This window comes from Physeter macrocephalus, chromosome 18 (assembly GCF_002837175.3).
Source record: "Physeter macrocephalus isolate SW-GA chromosome 18, ASM283717v5, whole genome shotgun sequence".
NCBI classification, from domain to species: domain Eukaryota; kingdom Metazoa; phylum Chordata; class Mammalia; order Artiodactyla; family Physeteridae; genus Physeter; species Physeter macrocephalus.
In genome coordinates this window covers 58,337,137-58,364,726 of record NC_041231.1, presented here as the reverse complement: position 1 = coordinate 58,364,726, position 27,590 = coordinate 58,337,137, and the positions used below count along the sequence as shown (strand labels likewise).

Here is a 27,590-nt window from a genome sequence, read left to right as displayed (position 1 = left end):
TTGTTTATTTCAGAATTAGGGCAAACGGCTCCACCCTCTGACACTTGAGTGTGAACAGCTTTGTTTTGCAGAGGCCGTGGCTAAAACAGACCAGACAGTCCCATCAGCTGTCTGGTCATTGTGCTTTTTAGTGGAATTACAGCATGTTACAGTATTTTTCTTTGCAGCTTAAATATTGAGCAAACCCAGACATCCGGAGATGCTAAAATGAAAAATCTGTTTCCTCTTGCTTTGCCATTTGCCAAGCGAACTCCGTCAGACAGCACATTCTATACCTTTTGAGCAAATGAAATTACCCTTAATGTGTTGGCAGCATCTGTCACAAAACACTCTTCAGTCTATGGCTTAAATGCATCAGATAGGAAGGGATTTGACAGTGTATTTAATGAGGCACGATTATAATTTTGCCTTAACAGCCATAGATTTTTCTCTTCCCTTTTTGTTATTTTTTCTTTCTTTTTTCTCTCCCCCACACTTTTTCATGTCTTACATAATACAAAAGAGATTCTGTAGCTGAATTGCAGTTGATGAACACAGTGACTGGCAAAGCCCAGTCTTTGTTGTAGATAACCAGCACTTCAAACTCCCTAAGTTGTCTGTCCCTGGGAAAGTGCCATCAAGACAATGTGTTTCCCCAAGGGGTTCCTGTCTGCTATTTCCAACTTACTCACTGCTTGTAAGTTTCTTCCATCCCTTGAGCTTCTTAAGAAATGTATGATCTTAATCATTTGTGGGAATCCTGTGTTTCTTGAACATTTTTACTAAATTTGAATAAGAATGTATGTCCTGATGTTTCCTCCCCCAAGAAGCCTTATTTCGTTGTTCATTTTATTTGCAATAGCTGGCCTGGTTAGGAATATTTCTCTTACATTGTCTTCCACTCCGTGCCTAGCGCTGCTATTTCCAGTTCTAAATGATGACACATCCCTCCCCACACCACACACACACACACATACACACACACACACACACACACACTCTTCCCTTTGATTGTCAGGTTTCTGGTTTATACACAGAAGCAGCGCTCACTCTGTGGCATCTGTAATCAAATGAGTCCCCAAGCACTTTCCATGAAAAGATTCTCTAAAGAGACCAGACGATCCTTCCGAAATTAATTCCAAATGCAGACATTCAATCCTTCTGTACTTATCATGCATGGATTTTGATTTATCTGTCTGTCACAGGCTCACCTTATCTCATTTACATATTGCCACCCCAAAAAAAGACTTAAGACTACCTCTCACACTGCTGGGGAGTGAGGTCACCCCTAGGGCATTGCGAAGAAAGTATCCTGGCCAACACAATTTGGTCTTTATCTCTGATATATGGTGAACAATTCTTTATGTGACTAGGGCAATCTGATTAGAATTGTGGGGTTTCCGGGACTGTCACAAGTTAGCTGTGTGTCAGAACCTCTAGGGGCAAATATTATAAGAAGATAGCCTAAATCTCAAGTTCAAGAAGAGTATTGAAGTCTTGCACCTGCTAAGGATTAGAATGTTGTGAAAGTGCCACATTTTGGCTAAAAAAAAAATGCTTCAGAACTTCTGTCTTAACTCTGAGATTATTCTATAGTTTATCCCTAAGTGATTTAAGAAGCGTCTCAGTTCTTCTCAAAGTATTTACTGCTAGTTTGATATGACAAATACCTGAAATAAAGGCTAGTAATTTTTTTTTTTTAAGGAAAAAGTAAAGATGCTTTTGTTAAATTCAGGCAGCAGGAAGAAAAAGTGTTGTGTCTCTGAATTATAATTAAGTAAAAGCTTATCATGTCTCTCATTTGAGAAGCATTCTGATGAATGACAGTTTATGGAAGCATCAAGAAATTCAAGCAATGCAAATGTACAACTCTGTCTATTTACAAGCTACAGATTATAAAATAACATATGTGTTTTGACTGATTCTAGCTCAAAAGTCCAAATGTCTTTGAGAACAAAGCTAGCTCTGTATATCAATCATTTACAAATATATGGTTCAGTTTCTATTTTCCTTCCATATTGGTGAGGAAGAGCCCGCAAGGGAGGCTGAGTGACAGCCTGATCTTTTAACAGGTACAGTCAGGGAGCTGGATTTGGATAATAGCACGAGAAACTGATTATCCTGAGCTAAGGCATTTTAGGACATATTTGCTTATGGGTAATTAGTTTGGGTGCTGAGATCCTTCCATCCACATGAATCTGACTTATTTTTTTTTCTTCAAAATATTTATTTGTATGAAAAAAGTCACATAGAAAAATAATGTTTACAGAAAAAAATAGCATTCAGATTCATAATCATTTTTCTACCACTGGGTATTTAAATGAGCTTCTGCCTTTATTACTATTTTAAAATAAAGCACTGGAATTATACAGTCTCAAAGATTCCATCCAACCCTAGCTTTTCAATTAAAAAAAAAAATCTTTCCATTCTCTAAGTTAGTCAATTAAGGTGGAATAGTAGGATAGTGGAAAGGAAAAGGAAGAGAAGGGTAGTATGGCCTGGCTTCAGGCTTCATGGGCCATGTGACACTTTGTATATGGACAGAATTTTTTTTTTATATCTATCACTTCTTGCATTTCCAACAGTTATGATAAATCAAAAAGCATATTCTAGAAGTAGGCCTTTCCATGATGAAACACTTGATATTTTTGCATTTAAAAAAATTTCAGTGCTGTTTCATTTGACCAGCATTTAGCAGACTTCAGTATCCTCTAGGCTTTTGTCAAAAGCACAGATAGAAAGAAAGTAGGTCAAAAGATTAGGAGGAAAAAATACGGGAAATGGTAGCTTTGACTTTTATAACATTTGTGTTAGATTTTTTTTTTTTTTGAGCACAGGCTCCGGACGCGCAGGCCCAGCGGCCATGGCCCACGGGCCCAGCCGCCCCGCGGCACGCGGGATCCTCCCAGACCGGGGCGCGAACCCGGCCCCCCTGCATCGGCAGGCGGACGCGCAACCACTGCGCCACCAGGGAAGCCCCTGTGTTAGATTTTAATATGTCCTTTAAAGGTATCCCGTCAAGAAACCCATCTGGACCAGCATTATCCCCCTGGGGGAAGGTTGTATTGAGGTGATCAAGAATTATCTGTGTAAATCCTGGGTAAATGACAAAAGCAAAAGTTTTACTCAATATCAAGAACAATTAGAGAATTTCCATAGTATTTATATTTTTCAGCCGGAGAAGTTTGTATGTAGAACAGTGAGAGAGGATATATCTGATGTCTTAGAATACATTCTACATTGAATATTGGACGTATAAATGACAATGACAGATAAATCACATCAGAGATAAAGTCGCTAATGTTACATATTTAGACAGGCACAAAATGAAATGAATGGATGTAAAAATCACACATGGCTCAAGTTAGCCTTTTTAGTGAGAAGTAAGCACGTATGATGTTAACACAGTTTACTGTGTTTATTTTTTTAAAGTTTCCTTTATTGTGGAACATGTTTTCAGATGGACATTGTGTGTGCTTATAGGGTGCTGTGATTACGCCAACAATGGACCATCCTATGTCAATGCAGCCAGCAAACATGATGGGCCCCCTGACACAACAGATGAATCACCTTTCGTTGGGCACAACAGGAACGGTGAGTTGAAGAGTTTGTTTCCTTTTGTTTTCTTGGACTTCATCAATAGAAGGTGCGATACTCGCTGTTCTTACTGGCATCATCAGCAGAACTGGTTCTGCACCACTGACTAACATGCCTTTTAGGTCCCACTGTGAATAAACTGCCCTCTGCATGCACAGTTCCAGGGCACATTTACTCGCATTGACAAGGCTGAAGGTTCTACCGCGTTGCATTTAAATTTGTGTTACTTCTGGTTCCTATGATGCAATGCACCAGGTGTGTCTATTTTAGACCTTGTAACTTAATACATTTGAGCCTAGTTTTTCTTTCCCAGATATTTACCACTTCAGCTCACAGCATCCCCAGGTTACTCACAAGAGAGAGGCCAACCTTGATTATGACTAATATTCAGGGCTTTTTATTTACTTTCAATGTTTAAAGCAACAAAAAGTAATTGAGAACCTCACATAATCAACTTATTCTAATCTTTCTTTTGAATATGTCAACATAGATGATGTTCAAAAAAGGAAAGGAATCTAATGTACCTGATTTTTTTTATAGGTAGGGATGTTTTTGATTAGCCATTATTTTTCCTTAGGGCACAAAAGTATATTCAAAAATGCCCATTGCAGCCTTGCTTTTATATCAACAAGGCAGTTGAAATCATTGGCAAACCTTTGTGTTTTAAAAAATCTTTTCAAAGACAGTTCCCCAAATGGTCAGGAGGGCAAATGTCTAATGCAACAGGGAATACTGCAACTTTATTATAGAGAACGATGAAAAATGTCAAAACCAATATCCCATGTAACAGTTTTTATTTTTCATAAATGTTAATGTAGATAATTTTGTCATTTTTAAAGATGGAGAGAGGAAAACATGTATCTTCTTCTGAGTGAGACAGCTTTAATACTATAGAAAGCCTGATGGAGCCCTATTGCTTCTGTCTGTCCTTAGGAAGATAACATCTCCTGGTCTCAATGCCCCTCTCCATCCAGTTGAAGTAATGAACATGGAGATCTATGGGACCCCTTCAACCATATGCCTCTATCTATGACTTTGTGCCTATATGTCTCATAGTCACCACTACTGTGATTCTTCTCAGTTATGCTGGCAACATTTCCAAACATCTAAGCACACTAGGTACATTAGCTAGTACCTTAAAGCTAGTACCTTAAAAGAGATTTTACCTTAAAGCAATGGCTTGCTTGCTACATAGATGTGTTGACTCACAGGCTTTTGAGGATTTAAGAGGTTTCTGACATGTCCACTGAGGTCTCAGTAATCTGCTCTAAATAGGAGGAAAGTCTGTATACCTAATGGAAAGAGTCCCATTGTTTCAATAAAGAAATTTAGTTTTATGAACATAAACAAAGTACCCATCTAGAAGGCCTCAGTTGCTGAACCTATAAAAAGCAGTTGATGATACCTATGTGTCTGAAAGCTTAGACTAGATCAAATGATTCTTTAGGTCTCTGAACTAGACTTTTAAAAGTCATGTCTAAGACTGTTTAATTTTACAGTGTGGTACAGCTAATTTCCATTAGAATTTGAAGATACTATTTCTATAGCTTTTAGCAATGTGTGAAGATTATCTGTAGTCTCATTATTAGAGGAAACACTAGAGAAACATGTAACATTAGTCTCTTTATTAATAATAAAGCAGATCCCAGGACAATACTGGAAGGCTTGAAGTTTCTCATGTCCCACTACTGATTTCCCTTTATATCTGCTTTCCCCTACTTAAATGATCACAAATTATGAATAAATGAAGTAATTCACTTTTACTGTATTGAATAACAATTTGTAATCTGATAAAGGAGGGAGTTCTAAGGCAAAGCATAAAAAGAAACACTTTTTAAATTCTACTCATTTGAATCAAAAGCAAAGCCAGCTGACTTACTGAAATTCAAATTTGGAGGAAACTAGGAAAAATGTGACCTAAGTTAATTGAGAATATGACTGAATCCTTTAAGAAATTGAAAAATAAGCTCAATTATATAGAACAGTGTCAGAAGTACAATACTTATTGATTCAATAATGTCTATTATGACTAGTGTTTGAGTATTTTCAAAAAGGATACATTTATACAAGACCACAATTTTTGCCCAGCTGGTAATAGCCAAATTATTCAATAATGATATATCCCCTTTTCTTTCTCAGAAAGCAGAAGTTTTAAGCACGTGGCTTATATTTAACATCAAATTTCATCTAGCTTTTTTAAAAATTATTTTCCTCCTTCACATTTGTACTAATGCTTAAAAGCATTATAAGCTTTATGTAAATTGATGTTTTGCAAAGGTTTAAAGTTGCATAAGGTTCTGAAAAGGCAGAGAGAAAACAGTATTAATTTGTAGATTTATTCAACAAAATATCAATGACAATGTTGAGTGTCCAGCAGGAAGTTATACTTTTTTCTTAAACTGTCACTCTTACACTTTGATATAATATCATAGATTCATTTTGTCTGAATTTTTGATTGGCATTTGGAGTGGCTCTTATTGATTCTTTTAATCAGATTTCACCACCTTATTACATCTTTTCAACACACTTTATCCATTGCTGGGAAGGTGGCCTGGTATCATGGAAAGAACAGTGGGTATTGAATTTGAGTTTAAAGCCTGGTTCTGCCCCCTTATTAGCTGTGCATGTTTAGGCAGGTTACTTGACCTCTCTGAACTTTTATTTCCTCTTTTGCAAAGTGGGAAAAGTAATGTTTATATCCCAGGGGTGTTGTGAGTGTTAATGGCATGAGATATGGAAAACTTCCAGTTTTTCAAGATAAGCTACTTGGATTTTAATGGGAAATCTCCCTATGTTTGAATATTGGACCCAATTTTCCTAAGAGCTGTCAGTTTGTGACTCCTCCCCAAGGTTTTCCTGGTCCTCCTCTGATCTCTCTGGCCATTGCTTCTTTTCTTTCTTAGCTGCTAAATAAGTTTTTAAACTTACTTCTCATTCATACATGATTTCCTTAACAAGCTCCTCCACTTCGATGGTTTTGAACTCTGCCTTCTATGACGAAGACTCTTATATCTGAGTCGTCAGGGCTAACCTTGTCTTAGAATTTTAGACCATTTTAGAATTTTAGTCATTTGTCCAACCACTTGCTAAATATTTCCACGTGACTCTCCCTCTGACATCTCGAAGTCAACACGACCCAAACTAATCTCATGAGCTTCCCAAGCTTTCTTCTCACTGACCCTTCCTCTTATAGGGTCCTGTTCCTGTTCCCTCTCAAGCTGACCCCACGACCACTCACCCGGGGAGTCCAACACTACACTTAGGACCCAGTGTAGACCCTTTCCTTCTCAATTCCCACCACATACAGTTACTATTCAAGTCCCATAGACATCTGTCAAATATATCCCTTCCTTCATATTCTAGAGTCTCTGCCCCGGGCCTCGTTTGATTAACTGTAATAGTCCCCTAACTGTTCTCCTGTTTCCCACCTCAATTTACTCCAGTCTGTTCCCCGCCATATTGCCACAGCCAGTCAATCTAAAACTCTCCGACCATGTCTCTCTCCTACTATAATTTTCCAGAGGCTTTCAGACATCTGAGCTCACTGAAATTCTGCAAAACAAGGTGTGAACAGTGACAAGTCAAGATTAAGACAGGAACCTCAAGTCCGGAAATAGTTTCCAAGGGCAGAGCAGAGCGATCCAGGGAATAACCAAAGTAAGCAGGGTTCAGGGCTAATGGGACCTGGAGCTAAATTAGAATTTTCCATCTTCAGAAGGGGTGCCTTAGGCCATTCGCTATGTCCCGCTTTCTTTTCTAAGATCCCTGAGTAAAGGAAGTGTACTGAGCCAAAGCCTCTTTTTCAACTTCATAAAATTAGATGTATTTGGTCCCCCATGACCCCACATTTTGAAAGGGATGCCTTGTAGGTTAATTAACCATTCTTTGCCACCTCAAATGTTTATCGTTCAATTCTTTACCTATTTTTAAGCTGGACGGGATCTGCAGGGCTTAAAAGAAATGAATTTTATGCAAGCAGTATAACGGTTTTATTCCAGGGCCCTGCTGACCTTGAAGAAGTTTCTAGCTTTTCTGCTTTTGTTTATTTTTTGTCACAGGATTCCCTCAAGGACCAAGGCCCTTTTATCCATAATTTCTTATCAGTCTATTGTAAGCTTTAGCAGAAACCACTGGGGATTTTACGTGTTATGAGAACCTCCAAATTGCATGACAATCTGGTTTTACAAGTTTCTTATCTCCTTTTCATTTGTTCAGTTGGTGGTCACCAGTGGCTTACAATGTCACCAGGATCTGTTGAAAGAAATAAAAAGTTTTTGTTCTGCAGGCTCCTTATCTGCAGTTCTGTTTGTGTCTCCAGACCACTGGTGATTTGTGACATCATTGGATTCTGGTGGTGTAACCATAGCCGCTCACAGAGATAATCTTGTAATTGTTCTTGACTTGTTCAACATAGTTTTCTCACAGTTTTCAGTGGCACCATCCCTCCTGTATTTCTTTGAAATTCTGATGGTATCAGGTGAAAATCCTGAATTATTCATTTTGCTTAGAGATTGTCTATTTTCAACTATTATCCAGGAATATTAAGACAGAGTGATAAAAACCAATACACGATGTTAAATGGACTCATGATTAGGAAACAGTATCATAAATTCATAAGTGGTCATGAGTACATCTCCTGAAATGTTTTTTCAGGAAAAAGTATTAATCAATTAAAAATGGTTAAATACAAGAAAGAAAATATAGATGAAAGGGAATAGTTTTTTTTAATTTATTTAGTCTTGTTGTAAGATAAGTGAATTTTTGAAGTTAGTACAATATAAACAATAAACAAGTAGGCATTAAGTGAACGTGTAGTATTATGAAAGTTTATTTGCAAATAGTAAGCTTTTGCTGTTTAAAAAATAGATTCTGAATTCCAATAAATTAGCAAAAAATACAAAAGTACCAATGTATAAAATGCCAAAGAACATGAACAGATAGTTGATAAAGGAGGAAATAGAAAGCCAAAAAACATATGAAAAATGATCAACTTAACAGTAAATCTAATACACACACAGACACACACATAAAGCCCATTAAATAAAGTTATTAAAATAATACACATTGCTGACGAAGGTGTGAGGAGATATACATTCTCAAGCATGGATAGTGTGATGGTAGGAATCCAAATTTGTGGAAGTCTCAACTGGATAGCAGGGTGGGCCTGAAAGACATTTCAAAAATAGCTCTCTTCCCCAACCAAATAGTTATAGTTTTGAAGACCTATTCTCTGGAAATATTCTAGAATAACAGAAAATATATCTTAAAAATATTCAGCCCAGTGTTCTTTATAATGTCTAATAAGGAAGATTAAATAAACTGTAATCCATCCATAAACTAGAATGTAATGCAGCATGAAGTTATAAGTATAAAATAATTCGGAAGGGATTAACTATCATGTTAAATCAAAAGAGCAGGATGTAAATTTGCATGTGTGGAGTTCGTATCAACTATGAAAAAATATTTATAAAATAAGGCTGTAACAAGTACAAACAAGTGTGATGGTTTCTAGGTGATGGGGTTAGGGATAATTTCTATATTAATCATGATACTTTCCTACATTCTCCAAGAATTCAGCAATGAGCCTGAGTTTTTATAAATTTTAAAATGTTATAAATATATTCTTGGAAAATGACTAGTGTCACGGTCTTGTTTGTCTGTAGTAATAATGTGAGCTTAGTTTTTTAAAAGATAATCAGAATTAATGCCAGTATTAATCAAATATCTGGAGACCCCTTGAAAATGATTTTATATATTCTAGATTTGGGGATTATAATCAAGTCACTAGTTCACGTACCTGTTGTGAGAAACAGAATAATTCATGCCTAAGGTTTACTTGCGTTTGAATCTTTGATCAATGCTTGCTGGGCTGGCCTTGCATTGTTCAAGTTCTAATGTGTCTTTTCACACACCATTCACTCATGGGAGAGTGATCAACATTGGAGATGAAACGGATAAATTTGTGATAGTCCAAATTAAGTTACCAAGTAGGTGGACGAGTGAAGTTTGAGGTTTTCATTTTTAAAATGGAATAATTATCATATGAATGGAATGAGGGTCATGCAGAAGCATCCTTTTAACCATGTTTGGGCAGTTTATTTGAATATGAGCAATACCCGGTCCCTTTTACACAGTTTACCCCTCCAAGGGGAGCTGGAGAAATGAGAACTTTCCATTTTTAGAAGTGGGGCCATGTCCCACTTTCCTTTTTAAGATCCCTGGCTAAAGAAATGATATTAAGCCAAAGCCTCTTTTTCATCTTTAAAAAAAGAAGTTATATTCGGTCCCACATCACCCTAACTTTTGAAATGGATGTCATGTTGTTCAATTAACCTCGATTTACAGTTTGCCACTTCCGATTTTATGACACTTTGGAAAAAGACAGCAGCCATCTGTTGAATAGATGCTGTTCTGTTGATCTGTGTCCTCACGATACCAGCACACAAAGCTCCTTGGCCTCGACCACTAGGGACAGAGCCCGAGATGAGTGGTCAATAACACAATTCTAGCTTCAAAACATGTCAGCCTCCACAGAATTTGGGAATGTGCAAATTTTTCATTTATCTCTTTTGAAACTGTAGTTATTTCTTTTGTTCTCCAGGACTGGGGTTTCATATTGCACTTTGGTCCCCTTCCTGACGGGTCATTTTGTAGAACTTTTGTGTCAGCCAAAGAGGGTACATATTGCAAGTTGACGACCCAAGGAAGGGACCAAAGTTATGAAAGATGAGGAAGATGACAATACTCTGGGACAGATGATGCTGTCCTCACGGGTCACACGGGGGCCTAACGACACATCCAGAGTGGTGGTTGTGGGGACTCTTGTGTCAACTGTCAACTGTCAAGGGGTCAGAGTGCCTCCTTGAGTGCTTGAAGGCAGGAGCCTTAGGTACCATGTGACATACAGTGGGCATTTCCAAGTTTTAGAGCTAAAATTCTATTTTATTTTCTTTTGTACTTCATTGCATTCTTTCTCATGCTCTTTTCATTCAAAGATTCAGTCCCAAGACAGGATTATGATACTCCACCAGCTGTTGTGTCAGGTAGGAAAATTCTAATTCCTTTAAGACTTGATTGGATGGGAGAGAGGGAGCTTGCCTGGTTTTTCTCCGAAACTCTTTAAAGCAGTGATTCTCAAACAGTGATTCTAAGCAGGCATTTCAGTTTCAGTTCCGGGGTGGGGGGTTAGCATATGTGGTTCAAAAAAGGATATTTAATATTCCAATCCAGTTTTGTGTATGGAAAATAAATGTGTTGCTTTTGAAATAAAAAGTAAAAGCTCAAAGACTTTTGGTCTATGAAGGATACACAGAAAATTGAGTCTATGTTCTGTGTATCAGTAATTCTTAGTGTTGGAAGCGTTCATTAGACTTTCTTGGAAATTGGAGAAGGATACTTGTGTTTATCAAAAGAGGGCACAGATGAATAAAAGTAGTTTGAGAAGCACTGCTTTAGAGACCGGAAATCCTCTGAAATCAGAAAATCATCCCATTTTGCTTGCTCTGCACCATAGTGTCTGACACATAGTAGGTACTTGATATAATTGTTGAATGAATCAAAACTTCAAATTTGTTCCAAAAATGGTGTTTTGGATATTGAAAGAAAATCTGCCAATGTTCCATTTGTACAGCAAAGTGGCAGAGGTTGATTTGAGAATTCGTTAGTGTCTCGAGCATTTTAATTAGCAATATTGAAGTAGTTTCGTAAAATCCAGTGGTGCAGTTTGTCACAGAGTATACATATGTGAAGACATGAGTTTTAATTTTGAACAGCACAGATCTTCTTGTGCTTTCGTCTTGATTTTGCATTTTGGTTTCTTGCAAAGAGGAAAATGGGCACAAGTTTTCATTTTTGTTGATTTTAACTAAATAAAATACTGGCAGCATGAAGGGCTTTGAACTCTTTAATCCTTTGATGTGTCAGATGATGAGGACATAAAATCTAAACCAAGAAAGGGCACTGGAGAGAGAGCAAGAGACAAAGGCCAGAAACAGAATGGGAGAGCCCAGAGAGCAGCAGAGTCTGGCAACTGAATGACGGTTTTCAAGCAGAGAACATCATGTTCTTGGCCACCTGGTTTGCTTGACCCAGCATATTCAGGGTAATCCTTTTCTCATGTCTTGTGGACTTGTTTAATTATGCTCATGGCTGAATACTCCTCTTAGAAGTTCAGTTGAGAAGCAATGCGTTAGCTTTCAGCTGTGAAGTTACTTTGGTCCTCCTGGAAATCTCTATAAGTTGTCATTAATGAAAATACCACTTATCTTTCCCCAAAGTGTATTACCTGTCATATCTTCATGTGCCTGTTTTATTTAGGATATGGGACCCCTGGGAAGATGCTTTCTCTAACGTATGTAGCCTTTACTTTGTTTACCGTGTGGCATCTTTGTTTAACAAGAGACATCTACTCTTAATAATTTGCCAGTATGGATAATAATGAAAGACACAAAATGGAACTTTCCTTAAACTAGGTTTTCTGATTTCACTTTCAAGAACACAATGGAAAAATCAATGAAAACATCAAAAGCACTTACTAGATGTGTGTCATGGGTCAGGCTCTACACAAATCAATTGTGGCAGAACATCTGGCGGCAAATCTGGACTCAGAGTTCCCACCTAATTCCATAGTCAGGCGCCACTGAGAGTCCTTGAGCAGAGAAATGACTTGATCAAAGCAGTGCTTTGAGAAACTTAATCTGGCAGTTTGGTGTGTGCTTGAGGAATAAGACACAGTAATTACGTAGAACATTTAGAAAGCTCAGGTATGATATCACTAAACTAAAATAAGTGCTAAGACCCCAGTGAAATACAAAGGGACTAAAATAGAAGTGACAGGAAAAATAACACTTTGGGAGATTTTACAGTTGTTTTCCCCTTACAAGATTGGGTTGGTGGTTTGACATCTTATAAATTTGCACAGACTTCTTTGGCCTCTTTAGTCCATCTCTAAATGAAAATAGACTTGCCTTCCTAAAATGTTTGTGACTTATCTGGTGGGCACAACTTGAATGACATTTGAAAAAATAACATATCCTTTGCCAAACCCTTGATCAGATCAGGAAAGTGAAACAGGCATAAGGTATTGTGATATCCTCTTCTCATGTCTCCCAATATGCCAGTGTTGGACAACTCCAATAGTAATCGATTCTTGGCCATTGTAGGAGCCAACTAACTGCCATGATGTATCGGAGTTTGAAATATCTCCGTGGTAATCTACAGAAACAAAACCCAACCTAATTCTGTTCGATCAATATATCAAACATTTTTTGACCACCCTCTGAGTGCTGGGCACAACACTGAAGTACTAGAGATACAAAGATAAATAGAAAATGGACCATTGGTTAAAAAAAATATATGATGGTCTAAATTAATGTTGTTGTTGATGATGATGATGTTGAAATGTATAAAGTATGGAGGAACTAAAATTTAGAATCTATAATGAAGATTGGGAACCCTCAGGAATAAAGTGAATTCTGAGCTTGATGTGGAAGGATGAATATGAGTTTACCAGTTGGACAAGAGTGGGAAATGTACATGAGGTGAATGGGACAGGAAATGAAATTCTATGGGGTGATTAGATGACAGCAAATTATTTGGTGTTCTTGGGGCAAAACATCACAATGGCAGACACTGAAGGTGATCTCAGGGTAATCAGGGTAAATCTGATTTTAGGCAAGAACTCTTTCCTCTTTGAGCCACATGCCACCTTGTTCTTTTAGTTATCCAAATAGTATTTATTGGGAGCACACTTTGTGACAATCACTGTGTCGGGTGCTAGGGATACAACTTCCTTCTACGAACTTAGGGTCCAATTAGGAAGTTAGGCACAAACAAGTGATTACAAGTTTGTAAAATTTTCAATAAGATGCCTGAGTTCAGAATCTACTGTGTCACTCACTAGTTGTGGAACCTTGGGAAAATCATGTAACTTCTCTGTAGCTTGGATTATTTATCTGAGGAAATATTAATTACCTCGTAAGGTTGTTGTGAGCATTAGATGAGTTAAGATATGTAGCCTGCTTAGCACAGGTTCTGGCATCAAATAAGTGCTCAAATGTTATTAGCAACAGCTATGCTAATCATCCTTGTTACAAGGTGCTATGGGGACACAAAGAGAAAACTGACCTACGGTAGGAGTCAGAGAAAGTGGAAGAAACCTCTGAATGGAGACATAAGGACACGTGGGAATTAGCCAAGTGAAAAATAAGATGGAGGAGGGAGTTTCACACTAACAGGGCAGCATGTACAAAGCTCACGGGTAGCAGGGTATGGCAAATTCGGGGAACTACAGATGGTTCAATAGGACAGGGATGCATAAAGAGAGATGAGAGTAGAGAAAATGATCCTGGACAAATAAGGTGGAGCAATGTCACCAGCTATGGTAGCTGGACTCCATCCTGCTGGCAATAGATGTAAACTAAAAAGTTTAAGTTGGAGAGTGACATGATCACTCTGGATATAGGTGGAGAATGCACTGGAGAGAGACAGAACTGGAAAACGGGGACCAGGACTCAGGAGTCCAAGCAGAAAATCAAGTTGACATGTGCCCAAGGTGTGCAAATAAGAATGGAGAGTTGACAAATATGACAAATTTGAAAGAGGTAGAACACACAAGACTTAGTAACTCGCTGGATGTCAGAGTAGAAGGAGGGGAAAGAGTTAAAGGTAGCTCTTAAGTTCCTAGCACTCAATGGCCTGAGGTATCATTTGCTGAGCTTTGAACCAGAGGAAAGAGAATCAAATTTGGCAGGAAAGCGTTTGAATGCAGTGTTGTACACGTTGAGTTTGAGATGTCTGTGAGGCATCCAAATAGAGATAATCAATAAATATTTGTATGTCTATTTCTGGAGCTCATAAGACAGCTCTTAGGTAGAAATGGATTTTGGAGTTATCGTCATGGAATTAACTCATGTCACCCAGAAAATGTGCTTCGAGTGAAGAGAAGTAGGCCGATCCTTGAAAATAAAGAATGGGCAGAAAAAGGAACCTAAAGTAAAGATTGGAAAAGATAACTATAGACATAAAAGGAAAATCAAGAGTGTGAGATTTCCAAAGACGCCAAAGCAAGAGAGGGTTTCAAGAGAGGGCAGTCTATTAAGATGAGTTTTGAAAAGAAGCCATTGGATTTTGTGACACAGAGGTCACTAGCCACTCTGATAGGGCAGTTTTAGGGGGAAGAGCAAGACAGTGAATGTCCTATGACAAAGTGGATGTAAAAAGTGTCGGACCTAACAAAATTGGCTTTGAAGAGGAGAGATGATAATAACAGAAAACGAATGGAGAAGGGAACTGATCGATTGACTAATTTTTTTTTTTAAGATGGGAAATGTTTGGTCATGATAGGAAGAAGCCAGGAAAGAGTTCTAACGGTTGAAGATGTAATTCATACAGGGGATGACTGATAGAACAAGGTCATTGAGGAAGCCAGACATCTCCTCTAGGAATGCAGGAGGACAGGAGGAAAGGACAGTGCACCTGCATGTAAGTTTGTAAGCATACGAGTAGGAAGTCAAGTGTAGGGTTTCCTACATGATAAATACTTTTTTTGTTTGTTTAATTTTTTTAATTGAAGTATAGTTGATTTACAATGTTGTGTTAATTTCTGCTGTACAGTATAGTGATTCAGTTTTATATATATATATATATATATATATATATATACACACGTATATATTCATGTATATATACATGTATATCCTGTGATGAAACGTCACAGGGTATTGAATATAGTTCCCTGTGCTATACAGTAGGACCTTGCTGTTTATCCATCCTATATATAATAGTTTGCATCTGCTAGTCCCAAGCTCCCAGTCCATCCCTTCCCCCAACCCCCTCCCCCTTGGCAACCACCAGTCTGTTCTCTATGTCTGTGAGTCTGTTTCTGTTTCATAGATAAGTTCATTTGTGTCGTATTTTAGATTCCACATAAGTGATATCATATGGTATTTGTCTTTCTCTGTCTGACTTACTTCACTTAGTATGATCATCTCTATGATACTACTTGTTTGTGTGTGTGTGTGAAGTATTAAGTGCCATCTTCTGAGAGTGAGTGGGAATGGCATGGTGAGGGACTGAAGGAGAACAGAGATTTGAAAAAAGAAAGCCAACTAACAATACACAGGAAGCTTGAGGGGCAGCCCTGGGGGGCCATTTGAAGCTACAGACTATAGATTTTTGTTATACCAGTCTGTGAGGATGTTTGATTTTTCACTGTAGTGATCAGTAGCCAAGAAGGCAGACAGGTGGATTAATCCAGGGCTAAGGTTTCACTGAGTGGAGTGAGAAAAGGGGCAATGTGTGCTGACATTGGCAAGAGAGTTACTGAGTGACAAACTAGTTTCCAGGATGGATAGAAAAAGAAAAGAAGGCAGTAGAGTGTGGGAGAAAAGGAGAAAGCAGGGACGATAGAGACTAGAAGTCTCAACGAGGCATACGAAGTGGTCAGAAGTACAATACTTAGACTTAAGAATGTGGATAATGAACTAATATTTCTCAGCAAAGTCAAGGTCATGGGAGCAGATGGCCAAAATGGACTTGAGGTGAAGGTGACGGAGGTTAAGGAAGTTCATCAATATGAGCATAAGTAGGTGCTATTTCAGTGGGGTATTTTTTGTACGTCTAGATTTTGTTTTGTTTTGTTGATTTGGTTTTTGACACTAATAAGATGTGGGCTAATCATCAGGAAGAATGTCCCCAATAGAGGGGATCATTGATAGAACATATTTCTGGAACATGTTACAAAGACACTGAAGACTTGACCTCACAGAATGTTTAAGAATCAAGTTTTTTTCTGGAACGTTTGGAATATACATCTAATTAAAGGCCGGAAAGTATATCAGAGTAGTATTTTTCAGAGTGTGATTTGGGTATCACCATGATACTTGAAGTGATTTTAGGAGTATAGGAACCAAAACCTTTTATTTTGACTTCAGCAGCTGTAGAGTTACTTTAATGTGAGTTTGAATTAAGTTCGTCAAATGCATGGCTGAAGATCTCTTTGCTTAGGAAAAGTCTAAGGTGAATAGTTAAACAGTGAATACATTTTTAAAAAAAACACAATAATTCAGGAAGGATAGAGCTAAGGCCAGAGTGGTGATGTCCAGAGAAAGTTGAGGTTTGAGGTTTGGGAGATGGGGGTGTCTGATTTATTTCCTCTCTCCTCTCCAAGTCTCTGCTACACCTTATCCAGCTTATTTCAAGGACAGAAAACAGGAAGTCCGGAACTACCCTCCACATTTTCATGCAAAATCACGAGTCTATTCTCTTTTTAGTGTTTCTTTTCCATACAATGATAACTCTTTAAAAGATCCTCCTATTTGAAAATGAAAAGTAAAACATCATTTTTTTTTCTGTTCATAGTTGGACTTTATGAGAAACATATGAAAACTACAGATAAATGTTGTCAAATGTTTATCTCAGTTGCTTTGAACTTAATTTCCTAGATGGGCATCATGACTAAATCAAGAAAAAGACCACAATGGACAGAGAACAAACTGAAGTAGAACCAAAATTCATTCTCCTTTTCTGAAAACCTTAGAATTCAGAATTTGAATCTGTGTTTGGAAAAAATGAAACAAAGGACCAAAAATACATTGACAGCAACCCATAGAACTTCTGAACATACTTTCATCCTCTGCCATATTCCTTCTACATACTGGCTACAATAGGTTGAAAAGAGTCAATCTTTTCATCAGTACAACTTCAGGGCAAGAATGAAATCTTCACCATGGTACTTGCCCTGATTCAGACAAAATTCACTGTTAAACTTATGCAGTTTTTCCACATTGTTTTGCTAGTCAATAATATCAGTTTGCATTGGAAATTGTCCCTAATTTGGAATCGGTGATGCTCTACCAAAGATTTGGTTGAAACCCATCTTTGTACTAACTCTTCTTGAGTGGGTATTACTTTATAAAACTCTTCCATAATTTGGCAGGGATGAGGGGTGATGTTTAAGCTACTTCAGAGAGCAAAACCATTTTTCAGATGGGGGGGTGTTTAAGCTACTTCAAACCTTTTTTTTTTTTTTTTGGTGGTACACGGGCCTCTCACTGTTGTGGCCTCTCCCGTTGCGGAGCACAGGCTCCGGACGCGCAGGCTCAGCGGCCATGGCTCACGGGCCCAGCTGCTCCACGACATGTGGGATCTTCCCGGACCGGGGCACGAACCCATGTCCCCTGCATCGGCAGGCGGACTCTCAACCACTGCGCCACCAGGGAAGCCCCAAACCATTTTTTAAGCTCTAAACATTGGTTTTCATGGATACCATGAGCTAATTACAAATGATCCCCATCTCTTAATTAAAAATTAGGTCCATTAGTACCTCCAATTAGCTACAATTAGCCATTAAGTTGTATTTACTGTAAAAGATCTGACACAGAGTTATATGTGCTCCCACAAGCCATGCATGAAAATCAGTTTCTTTTCTTTGCTCAGATTCTGTGCATCTACTTTGATTACCAAACTGCATTTGTTTAAATGTACTAATTAATTGATTTTTTTCTTTTTAATAAGTTCAATAAGGAGACTTTGTTCTACTTATTATTCATTCATTCAGCTAATATTCGCTGAGCTCCTAGAGTGCTACAAGGAACCAAGGCTAGATGGTATAAAATAGAGATACATCCCTTGCCTTCAAAGAACATAGATTCTAACAGCAATGGACAGAGTTACAAAGAACTGTCACAAAACACAGCATGTGACAGATATCCTAAGAGCAGTACACAGAGCAGGACTTTGTACAAGCATTTGACACACAGGCCTGTGCATGCTGTTACTGTGACCCTGCTGGTGCATTTGTATTGTTCACTACATTACAGAAATGAAGTTTTAAAAGACTCTAACTGTGGGACCACAATTTTTAGTGCTCTACTCAAGAAACTGTTAACTAAAGAGAACTTACGCACATAGTCTTTTCTGATATCTAACCATCACTGTTATTTAGCCCAGTTTCTTTTTTCCGGGGTGGAGGGGGAGCGGAGCATGGGATAGGAGGATACAAAATCCTATGCCTTACCTTCTAATCCAGCGAGTTTTTTTTTTTCCTGTAAAGATCCAGAAGTAAATATTTTAGGCTTTGCCAGCCATTGGCTCATGTCACAACTACTCTTGCCTTTCAGGATGAAAGCAGCCACAGGCCATGTGTAAATGGATGAGCATGGCCACATCCCAATAAAACTTTATTTATAAAACAAGGCAGCAACCAAGATTGGCCTGTGGGCTACGGTTTGCCCACCTCTGCTCTAATCAATGTATTTTCCTAAGTATTCCAAATTAAATACTATTACTGACATTCCTTATAATAAGAGCATGAAGTTCTTTTCCTTTAAAGCTAGCAGTTGTGTGTGTGTTTTTAATTTCATGGAAGGCAGATGAAATGTCAGAAAGGCAGAGGTGGAAAGATGGAAATGAGGACTGAGAGAGACATTTCTTATGTGCTCAGCCTATATTCGTTTTCTGGGATGTATCTGTATGTGCCAGCAACAGAGGATTATCAACCAGGAAAATCAATATATATTCTGTTAATATCCCCTTGGCAGCCTTTAGAATTCTGTACTTTTAGCAATATAGGGAAAAGGTAAAAGATACATCATCTCAATAGATTTGTAGTAAAAGTGTATTTTACATCTTTGTCCTTCCACCTGGGCTGGTACTGTTGTTGCTGTTGTGGTTGGTTTGAGTCCACTGAAGTTGTCCTTGATCTGTCAGCGCTAGTGATTCTGTGTTCCTGGGTGACTGCTTTCTCTGAACATTGTGTTCTGCTTGGTGCACACATCCAATGGAAAGGCAGTATCCACAGTGTCTTCTCTGTGGTAGAATCCTTCAGTGGGTGGCAGCAACGGGCTTAGGGCAGCCATGGCCGCCACACACGTGTCCTGAGTACTTCAGTCATCTGTAAAAGGCAGTGCCTACGTAAGGGTGATAGAGAAGGAGAGCATTTTCAAGACAACAACAGATTTTAAAGGAAGCTAACTGCATGTGCAGGCATCAGCCCATCTGGCACTAACACCACATTGTTCCCTTTTTCATCAACTGCACAAAGTGGGCACTTGAGGTTCCTGTCGGAGAATCCAACCATGAATTGACTACGATGCAGCCCTTGCCAAAGGCATGCTTGAGACACCTGACACTGGAGAGAGACTGCCTCGCAGACACGCTAACATTTCTCTAGACTCTATGTTAAATTGGTTTTTCAGAGAGCAAAATACCTGAACCATATAATTGCACATCCCTGTAGAAATGCTTTCTCAGGGTGAATTTTAACATTTTAACCTCTTCTTTCTTAGACAGGTGATATATGACACACACATTTAAGCAACATCTAGCTTTTTTAAGATGCCACAGTGGACATAATTATCCATTATTTTACCCAACATCCTTTATAAAGAAACAAATGATGAATCGCTCCTTGAGTTCAGTGCCTCGGCAAGTATCTCTCTCCATATGAGTGGATATACTTCTTTTGCACTGGCAATGTAAAATACATAACTTATTCTATTTCCCTTTGGCCTTGGTTGTCAGAACAGTGGGAATCAGATGTACTACACTGCAAACTTTCCTGGTATATCATGTTCTCTCTCTTGCTCTCAGCTGTTTGTTGATTTGCTGGTGTTTTTCATTGCGCCTTTCAATACAGTGCTTAATTTTATAAATCCCTCACAAATTCCACTTGGAAGCACAAAAGCTCTAATTCCTATGGTAAAAAATAAATGAAACAAATGCTAATGGGCTCAGGGAAGTTTGCGTGCTCTAAAGTCTCGGTGGAAAGATAAAATGAAAGATGATCATGATTATGCGTTGATCTGATAGAAAAAATTGCCAGCAGGCACTGTTTTTATTCATTACACATGCAACTCTGAATAGGAATAAGTATGGTATAATAATTGGTAATGGCTTTTAGAGTCAAGACTATGTATGTGATTCCTGGTCCAACTAGTTAATAATTATTTAACAATGACAGCCACTTAAATTTTCTGAAGCTAACTTTTCCTCTCTTTAAGTATAGATAATAATGCATTAGCATCTCTATATGTGTATTATTAGAAGGATTTATTGAGATGACACAGCTAAAGTACCTAGTAAGTGCCTCATAATAGATATTAAATTATTATTGAGCCTTCTTTTCCTCTTCCTTTCCTCACATTCAGGGAAGTGTGTTAGGAATTTTGAAGTGTCACTAACCTTACATTTACATGATAGATGGACTGAACCAAAATAGTATTTTAAAATAGAGTTTCCAAACTCATTATCTAAAAATAGAAGAAATATTAAGGGGTTTAAATGTGTATCTTCTCTGTTGGCTGAACTATTATAATATTATTAGCTGAATTAATATAATAAATAAATTATAAAGCTTTTTTAACAAGCTGAAAAATAATCTTCTTAATGGAAGGTGAAAAAAGGTGACAAAAGTAAATAATCATTAGGATTTTGGGTCCTAAAACATACATATGAACAGAAGCTAGAAGAGAATGCATTAAATGATTATCATAAGTGCTTTTAATTTTTTTCTAAACTTTTAGACATGTTGCTTTGCAGCTTGTATAATTCACTAGAATTTTAACAGCACAGTCTTTGAATATTCATAATTTTAGTCTTTTAGTATACATAATTTTATGTATGTATGTATACATACCTAATTTTAACAGCACAGTCTTTAAATATACATAATTTTCTTTCATTTATTTTTTACCATAGGAATTAGAGCTTTTGTGTTTCCAAGTAGAATTTGTGAGAGGTTTATAATATTAAGCGCTGTATTAAAATGCACAATTTATATACTGGGGAAACATGAATATATTACTGTGAAGATGAGGATTATGGTGATTGTGATTATTATATTGATGGTAGTGGTAGCAGTGGTGACCTCTAAAAATGTCCCCACTTCCATTCATTATATCTCAACCCTATGGCATTTAAGGCAGAATTACAAGAAACATATCTTTCTATAGAGGTGGCATAGAATTTTTGAGCAATTCTATTGTCTAAAGTCACTGTTTAAATCAACTATACTTCAATAAAAAAATAAAAATTAAAAAAAATAATAAAGACTTATTTTGGGGGGGGATTTTTTTTTAAACATCTTTGTTGGAGTATAATTGCTTTACAATGGTGTGTTAGTTTCTGCTTTACTGCTTCCCACTAGCTATCTATTTTACGTTTGGTAGTGTATATATGTCCCTGCCACTCTCTCACTTTGTCCCAGCTTACCCTTCCCCCTCCCCGTATGCTCAAGTCCATTCTCTAGTAGGTCTGCATCTTTATTCCCGTCTTACCCCTAGGTTCTTCATGACCCCCATTTTTTTTTTTTTTAGATTCCATATATATGGGTTAGCATACGGTATTTGTTTTTCTCTTTCTGACTTACATCGCTCTGTATGACAGACTCTAGGTCCATCTACCTCACTACAAACAGCTCAATTTCGTTTCTTTTCATGGCTGAGTAATATTCCATTGTGTATATGTGCCACATCTTCTTTATCCATTCATCTGTTGATGGACACTTAGGTTGCTTCCATGTCCTAGCTATTGTAAATAGAGCTGCAATGAACATTTTGGTACATGACTCTTTTTGAATTATGGTTTTCTCAGGGTATATGCCCAGTAGTGGGATTGCTGGGTCGTATGGTAGTTCTATTTGTAGTTTTTTAAGGAACCTCCATACTGTTCTCCATAGTGGCTGTATCAATTTACATTCCCACCAGCAGTGCAAGAGTGTTCCCTTTTCTCCACACCCTCTCCAGCATTTATTGTTTCTAGAGTTTTTGATGATGGCCAATCTGACCGGTGTGAGATGATATCTCATTGTCGTTTTGATTTGCATTTCTCTAATGATTAATGATGTTGAGCATTCTTTCATGTGTTTGTTGGCGATCTGTATATCTTCTTTGGAGAAATGTCTATTTAGTTCTTCTGCCCATTTTTGGATTGGGTTGTTTGTTTTTTTGTTATTGGGCTGCATGAGTTGCTTATAAATTTTGGATATTAATCCTTTGTCAGTTGCTTCATTTGCAAATATTTTCTCCCATTCTGAGGGTTGTCTTTTGGTCTTGTTTATGGTATCCTTTGCTGTGCAAAAGCTTTTAAGTTTCATTAGGTCCCATTTGTTTATTTTTGTTTTTATTTCCATTTCTCTAGGAGGTGGGTCAAAAAGGATCTTGGTGTGATTTGTGTCATAGAGTGTTCTGCCTATGTTTTCCTCTAAGAGTTTGATGGCCTTACATTTAAGTCTTTAATCCATTTTGAGTTTATTTTTAAGACACTATTATTTTTATGTGAATTAATTATCCACCTATCAGAAGGTGCATCTCCACAACCAAATGACTGCCGCCTTTAACATTTTTCTTATTGAAGTCACATTTCAAGTGATATATGTTCTGTTCCTTGCATATAACGCTTGGAATAACCTAAAATCTTCCCAGTTCTTTGGTTTGTTTGTTTGTTTGTTTGTTTTTTGTTTTGTTTTGTTTTTGTTTTTCTGTACGTGGGCCTCTCACTGTTGTGGCCTCTCCCTCTGCGGAGCACAGGCTCCAGACACGCAGGCTCAGTGGCCATGGCTCACGGGCCTAGCCGCTCCGCGGCATGTGGGATCTTCCTGGACCGGGGCACGAACCCGTGTCCCCTGCATCGGCAGGCGGACTCTCAACCACTGCACCACCAGGGAAGCCCTGGGTTTTATAAATAAATTTTTTTTTTTTTGGCTGCATCAGGTCTTTATTGCTGCACACGGGACTTTCTCTAGTTGTGGCGAGCGGGGCTACTCTTCGTTGCGTTGCACAGGCTTCTCATTTCTCATTGTGGTGGCTTCTCTTGTTGCAGAGCATGGGCTCTAGGCACACGGGCTTCAGTAGTTGTGGCATGCGGCCTCAGTAGTTGTGGCTCGTGGGCTTTAGAGCGCAGGCTCAGTAGTTGTGGCACATAGGCTTAGCTGCTCCGCAGCATGTGGGATCTTCCTGGACCCGGGCTCGAACCCGCGTCCCCTGCATTGGCAGGCGGATTCTTAACCACTGCGCCACCAGGGAAATCCCCTTCCCAGTTTTTTTAAAGTGAGACTTCCAGTCTCTTATGTTTAATGGGATTGATGTCATACATTTGAAATTGGGATCATATACAATATACTTTAATTACATATGACATTAAGTCTAACTTCCACAAGTTTTATATCTATATATGTATATGTATATATAATTATATGTGTGTATTCGTGTGTGTGTGTGTATACATGAAATCTCCTAATATTGGAGATAATTCATTTTCCCAAGCTATAGATCACAAAATATTTATTCCTACCAAAATTATAATATCATTTCAAAGTCCATTTGCCACCCAAGATATTGCTTATTCTTCTCTGTTTTCTACCACTAACTTTTATTCATTTTGATAAAGCAGACTATATTACAAACAGTATATTATTTCTTATCAGGCCAGTCTTTTTCTTCCCCACTTGTCTGAACCATGCACTCTGGTGTAATCACTGTGATTTAGCTTTGATAAAATACTGATTGAAAGGCCATCAGCTACCTGGCCCGAATACGACATATAAAAAGTAGAATCACTTCCAATCAAATTTCCTTAAAAATGGAAAACAAAAAGGTGAAAAGACTTTAAACCAATGATGCTCTTTAATTTACATGCAATGGGCATATTTCTGTTGGCAGCAAAACCATGTTGGATTCAGAGTAATGGACTGTGGGTCCCTATAAGACATAAATTTAATTACTTTATGTGCCTGCTCTGAGTCCAGCCGTCTGCCCAAGAGAATCAAATCTTGGAAAGCATAGGACTCCAGATTCAGAGAATGGGAATTGCATTCATAACTGAGCGCAGTTACTTTAGCAAATTAAATATGCAGAGTTAATAAAAAAATAGTTATTGAGATTTTTGAGATGCTTGTTTTGGAAGGGTAAAACTTAGTAGCCAAAAAAGACCAAAAACCAACTATAGTCAAGCAAAGTTAGGTTTACTAGCCTGCAGAAACGAGGGAGAAGTTACATCAGGTGAACAATGGAACATCTAAGAAGAGGAAATTTGGAGGATCTTATTGTAGGATTTGAGCATGCAGTGTGACTTTGGTAAAAGCTTAAGTGATGGTCTTTTCTGCATTGGGTGCTATCAGGAAGTGGTGGGGGGCTTGAAAGATTGGGCATCTTCTTAAGCGTCGTCTAGTAGGTGAGAGGAAGGAAGCAGAACTTCATTGGTAAAGATGCAGCAGTCACGTTAGACTGAAAAGGGAGGTGTTTCATTGTTTTTAGGTTTGCAAAACGTCCTTCCCTCTGTCTTTTATCTACCCTACTCACGGTGTGCTCTTGTCTGATAATTGTTGATAATCTTAAAATAGTTTAATTGCGAATACTATGACCTGGCTAATAGCTACCAGCTAATTAAAGATAATTTGGAAGATTTTCATAAATTATTTCCTTATCTAAAGGGCAATTATCATGTTGCCTGACAAAAATATAACTGAACATTGAGTGGCCTTGATCAAATGTAAACACAAATGTGGGATAGGTCAAATGTGGTTTATTAATTACACACATTGAGTGTATATGGAAGGTATTGTGAATGCAAAGGTGAATATATGTACTCACAGAACACGCTATGTTCAGGGCACTGAGCTGAGGGCTTCAAGTGGGTCCATTCGATACATGCAGTAGTCACAACCACCCAGTAAGGAAGTTTCTATGTCCTGTACAAATTGATTCTTTATAAGCCTAGCTAGACCCTCAGTTACATTTATGCTCCTTTGGCTGTTTAAAACTTTTTGCTCTTCTCAAATGCCAAACACAAGCCCTGCTTTTTATTCTCAGAAAATGGCGACCTCCTCCTTGATGAGAAAATGGAAACCATAATTGATCTGATCTCCCACAAAGGTGTTCTCTTTACTTCAAATGTCTGTTTCTTCATTCCTCCTCTCTTCCTATCCTCCTGTAGTTTGTCAGGTCATGGCCCTCTCTTTGTCAATGTTAACCCTTCCTCCTATATTCTTGATTTCATCTATTTTTACCTTTTTTTTTCTTTTGATTTACAGCATTGATTATTCTCTAACCCACATGCATCTTCTTCATGATATACTTATCCATTGGTGACTTTATCAGCTTTAAAAAAAAGTGTAGATCCTTTCTATCTTGTTTTCGTGTTTCTCAGGGTGCTGGTCTCAGAGAACTTTACTTTTCTCTGTTTTCTCCCTCAGTGAAGCCATCTACTTCCTCAGCTCTAGCTGTCATAGAGATGACCTCCTTATCTATATTGCTCATCCTGCCTCTGTTTTGAGTTCCACACCTGTGTTTCCAGCCACCTTGTAGGTGTCCCCACCCTTGGATAGCCCCATGGAAGTTCAAACTTCATATTCACAATTTGTCTCATAATCTTTCCTCCCAACCAGTTTCTTTTCCACACCTCCCTAGGGTTCGAGCAAACCTCTATAAATATTATTTCTCTAAGCCAAGATCTTGCAAGGAAAGTGTAGCTATGAGTTTAGGATTGTTATGGTCTTTGACAGTGGCTTGGAGTATAGCTCTTCTTTCTGGGTGAGAGCTATATAATTTAATATTCAACTGAGCTTGGAGTAGAAAGGATAGAAAATCTCTTATTCATTGACAGGTGATTTTTATTCCAGGCAATTGTGCTCAAAACCTCCGAGACGTTTTGGCTCAGTCTACCCCACATGCATTTCTGCAATATACTTCTACTATGTCCTACCCATTCCATTCCCTTACCTCCATCCAGGTTGCACCCTTGTTACCTTTTAATTTTATGATTGCAGTGTTTTCCTAGTGTCAACACCTGGCCCTTCCCTTTCTTATTTAGCCTTCCCCCAAATACATGAATAAGATTTGAGATTAACATTTTTTAAACTTTATTTGCAAGGATATGGTCTTAATATAACAATTGGGAGTACCTTAGTAGGTAACTATCCCTACCATATGATTATTGCCAGAAAGAGGGTACAGATTAGATCTCTGAATCTGAAGTCATTTTTTTAATAGCAAGACTCAAACTTGCCTGCCCAGGATATACCAGAACTACTTCACTCCTCAAAGCTGTGGATGGCTTACGTAGATTGTTCTATGAAGATGTCGTACTGTAGACCTACAGTGTGATGATGTCTCTGTGTGTATACAGACCTAAAATTTTTCTGAGAAGAATTTAACCTCCAAATAGAGGGGGTTTATTTCATATGGAGTGAGTAGTTTCTCTTAAATTCTTTTTAGCTTCCTTAATTTGACACTATCCATCCGATGCCAAATGTGGCTGATGGTTAAAACATAGGGGTCCATGTGTAACCAGCAGCAAAGAAAGCTACATTCCAAGTCCTTGTCAAGAAGTATAACAATTCCAAAGTCACTGCTATTCCTACCTTTCAGAACCTTGGCTAAGAGAAAATAAAATTTGGGGAGGAGCATTTGGATAATGTGCAGTATATCCATTCTCCTTGGTTCATCTAAATTATATCCCGGGATTAACCTGCGAAAGCCGTCTTACTTGGATGACTGTGTCCCATTGACCCCCTGAAAAATAGCTTTTCCTAAAGTATGCACTGGCATAATGCCATTCACTTACATTTGAAGGAATGTATGATAAATAGCCCTTGGAAACTTGCTTGCTTACTTTAAAGCTGTTGTTCATTAAGATTACATAGTATCTGCTCCTTTCAGACTTACGGGAGAAATATCTCTCTTGCCTCCATATTGGGAATTATTTTTCCACGCATCTGGTTTATTTTCTTACCTAGTGAACACAGGGAATCATGTAATGTATTGCTAAGTAACTCTGATGAATTTTTTTAACATCTTTATTGGAGAATAATTGCTTTACAACGTTGTGTTAGTTTCTGCTGTATAACAAAGTGAATCAGCTATACATATACATATATCCCCATATCCCCTCCCTCTTTCATCTCCCTCCCACCCTTCCTATCCCACCCCTCTAGGTGGACACAAAGCACGAGCTGACCTCCCTGTGCTATGCGGCCGCTTCCCACTAGCTATCTATTTTACATTTGGTAGTGTATATAT

The 27,590-nt window shown here is 38.0% G+C and overlaps 1 protein-coding gene across 6 annotated transcripts in view; it reads left to right on the top strand.

Moving 5' to 3' along the window:
- The window catches only part of RBMS3 (RNA binding motif single stranded interacting protein 3), a 752,917-nt gene that overhangs the window by 681,959 nt on the left and 43,368 nt on the right, over positions 1-27,590 (top strand). For 4 of the 6 annotated variants that reach the window (XM_055079737.1, XM_055079741.1, XM_055079739.1 and 1 more), the window contains 2 exons: positions 3,463-3,573; positions 10,572-10,619. In XM_055079737.1, coding sequence (XP_054935712.1) covers positions 3,463-3,573; positions 10,572-10,619 — 159 coding nt within the window. Of the gene's footprint in view, positions 1-3,462; positions 3,574-7,097; positions 7,165-10,571; positions 10,620-27,590 lie in introns of those variants that run through there. The other 2 variants (XM_055079742.1, XM_055079740.1) reach the window with 2 other exon arrangements.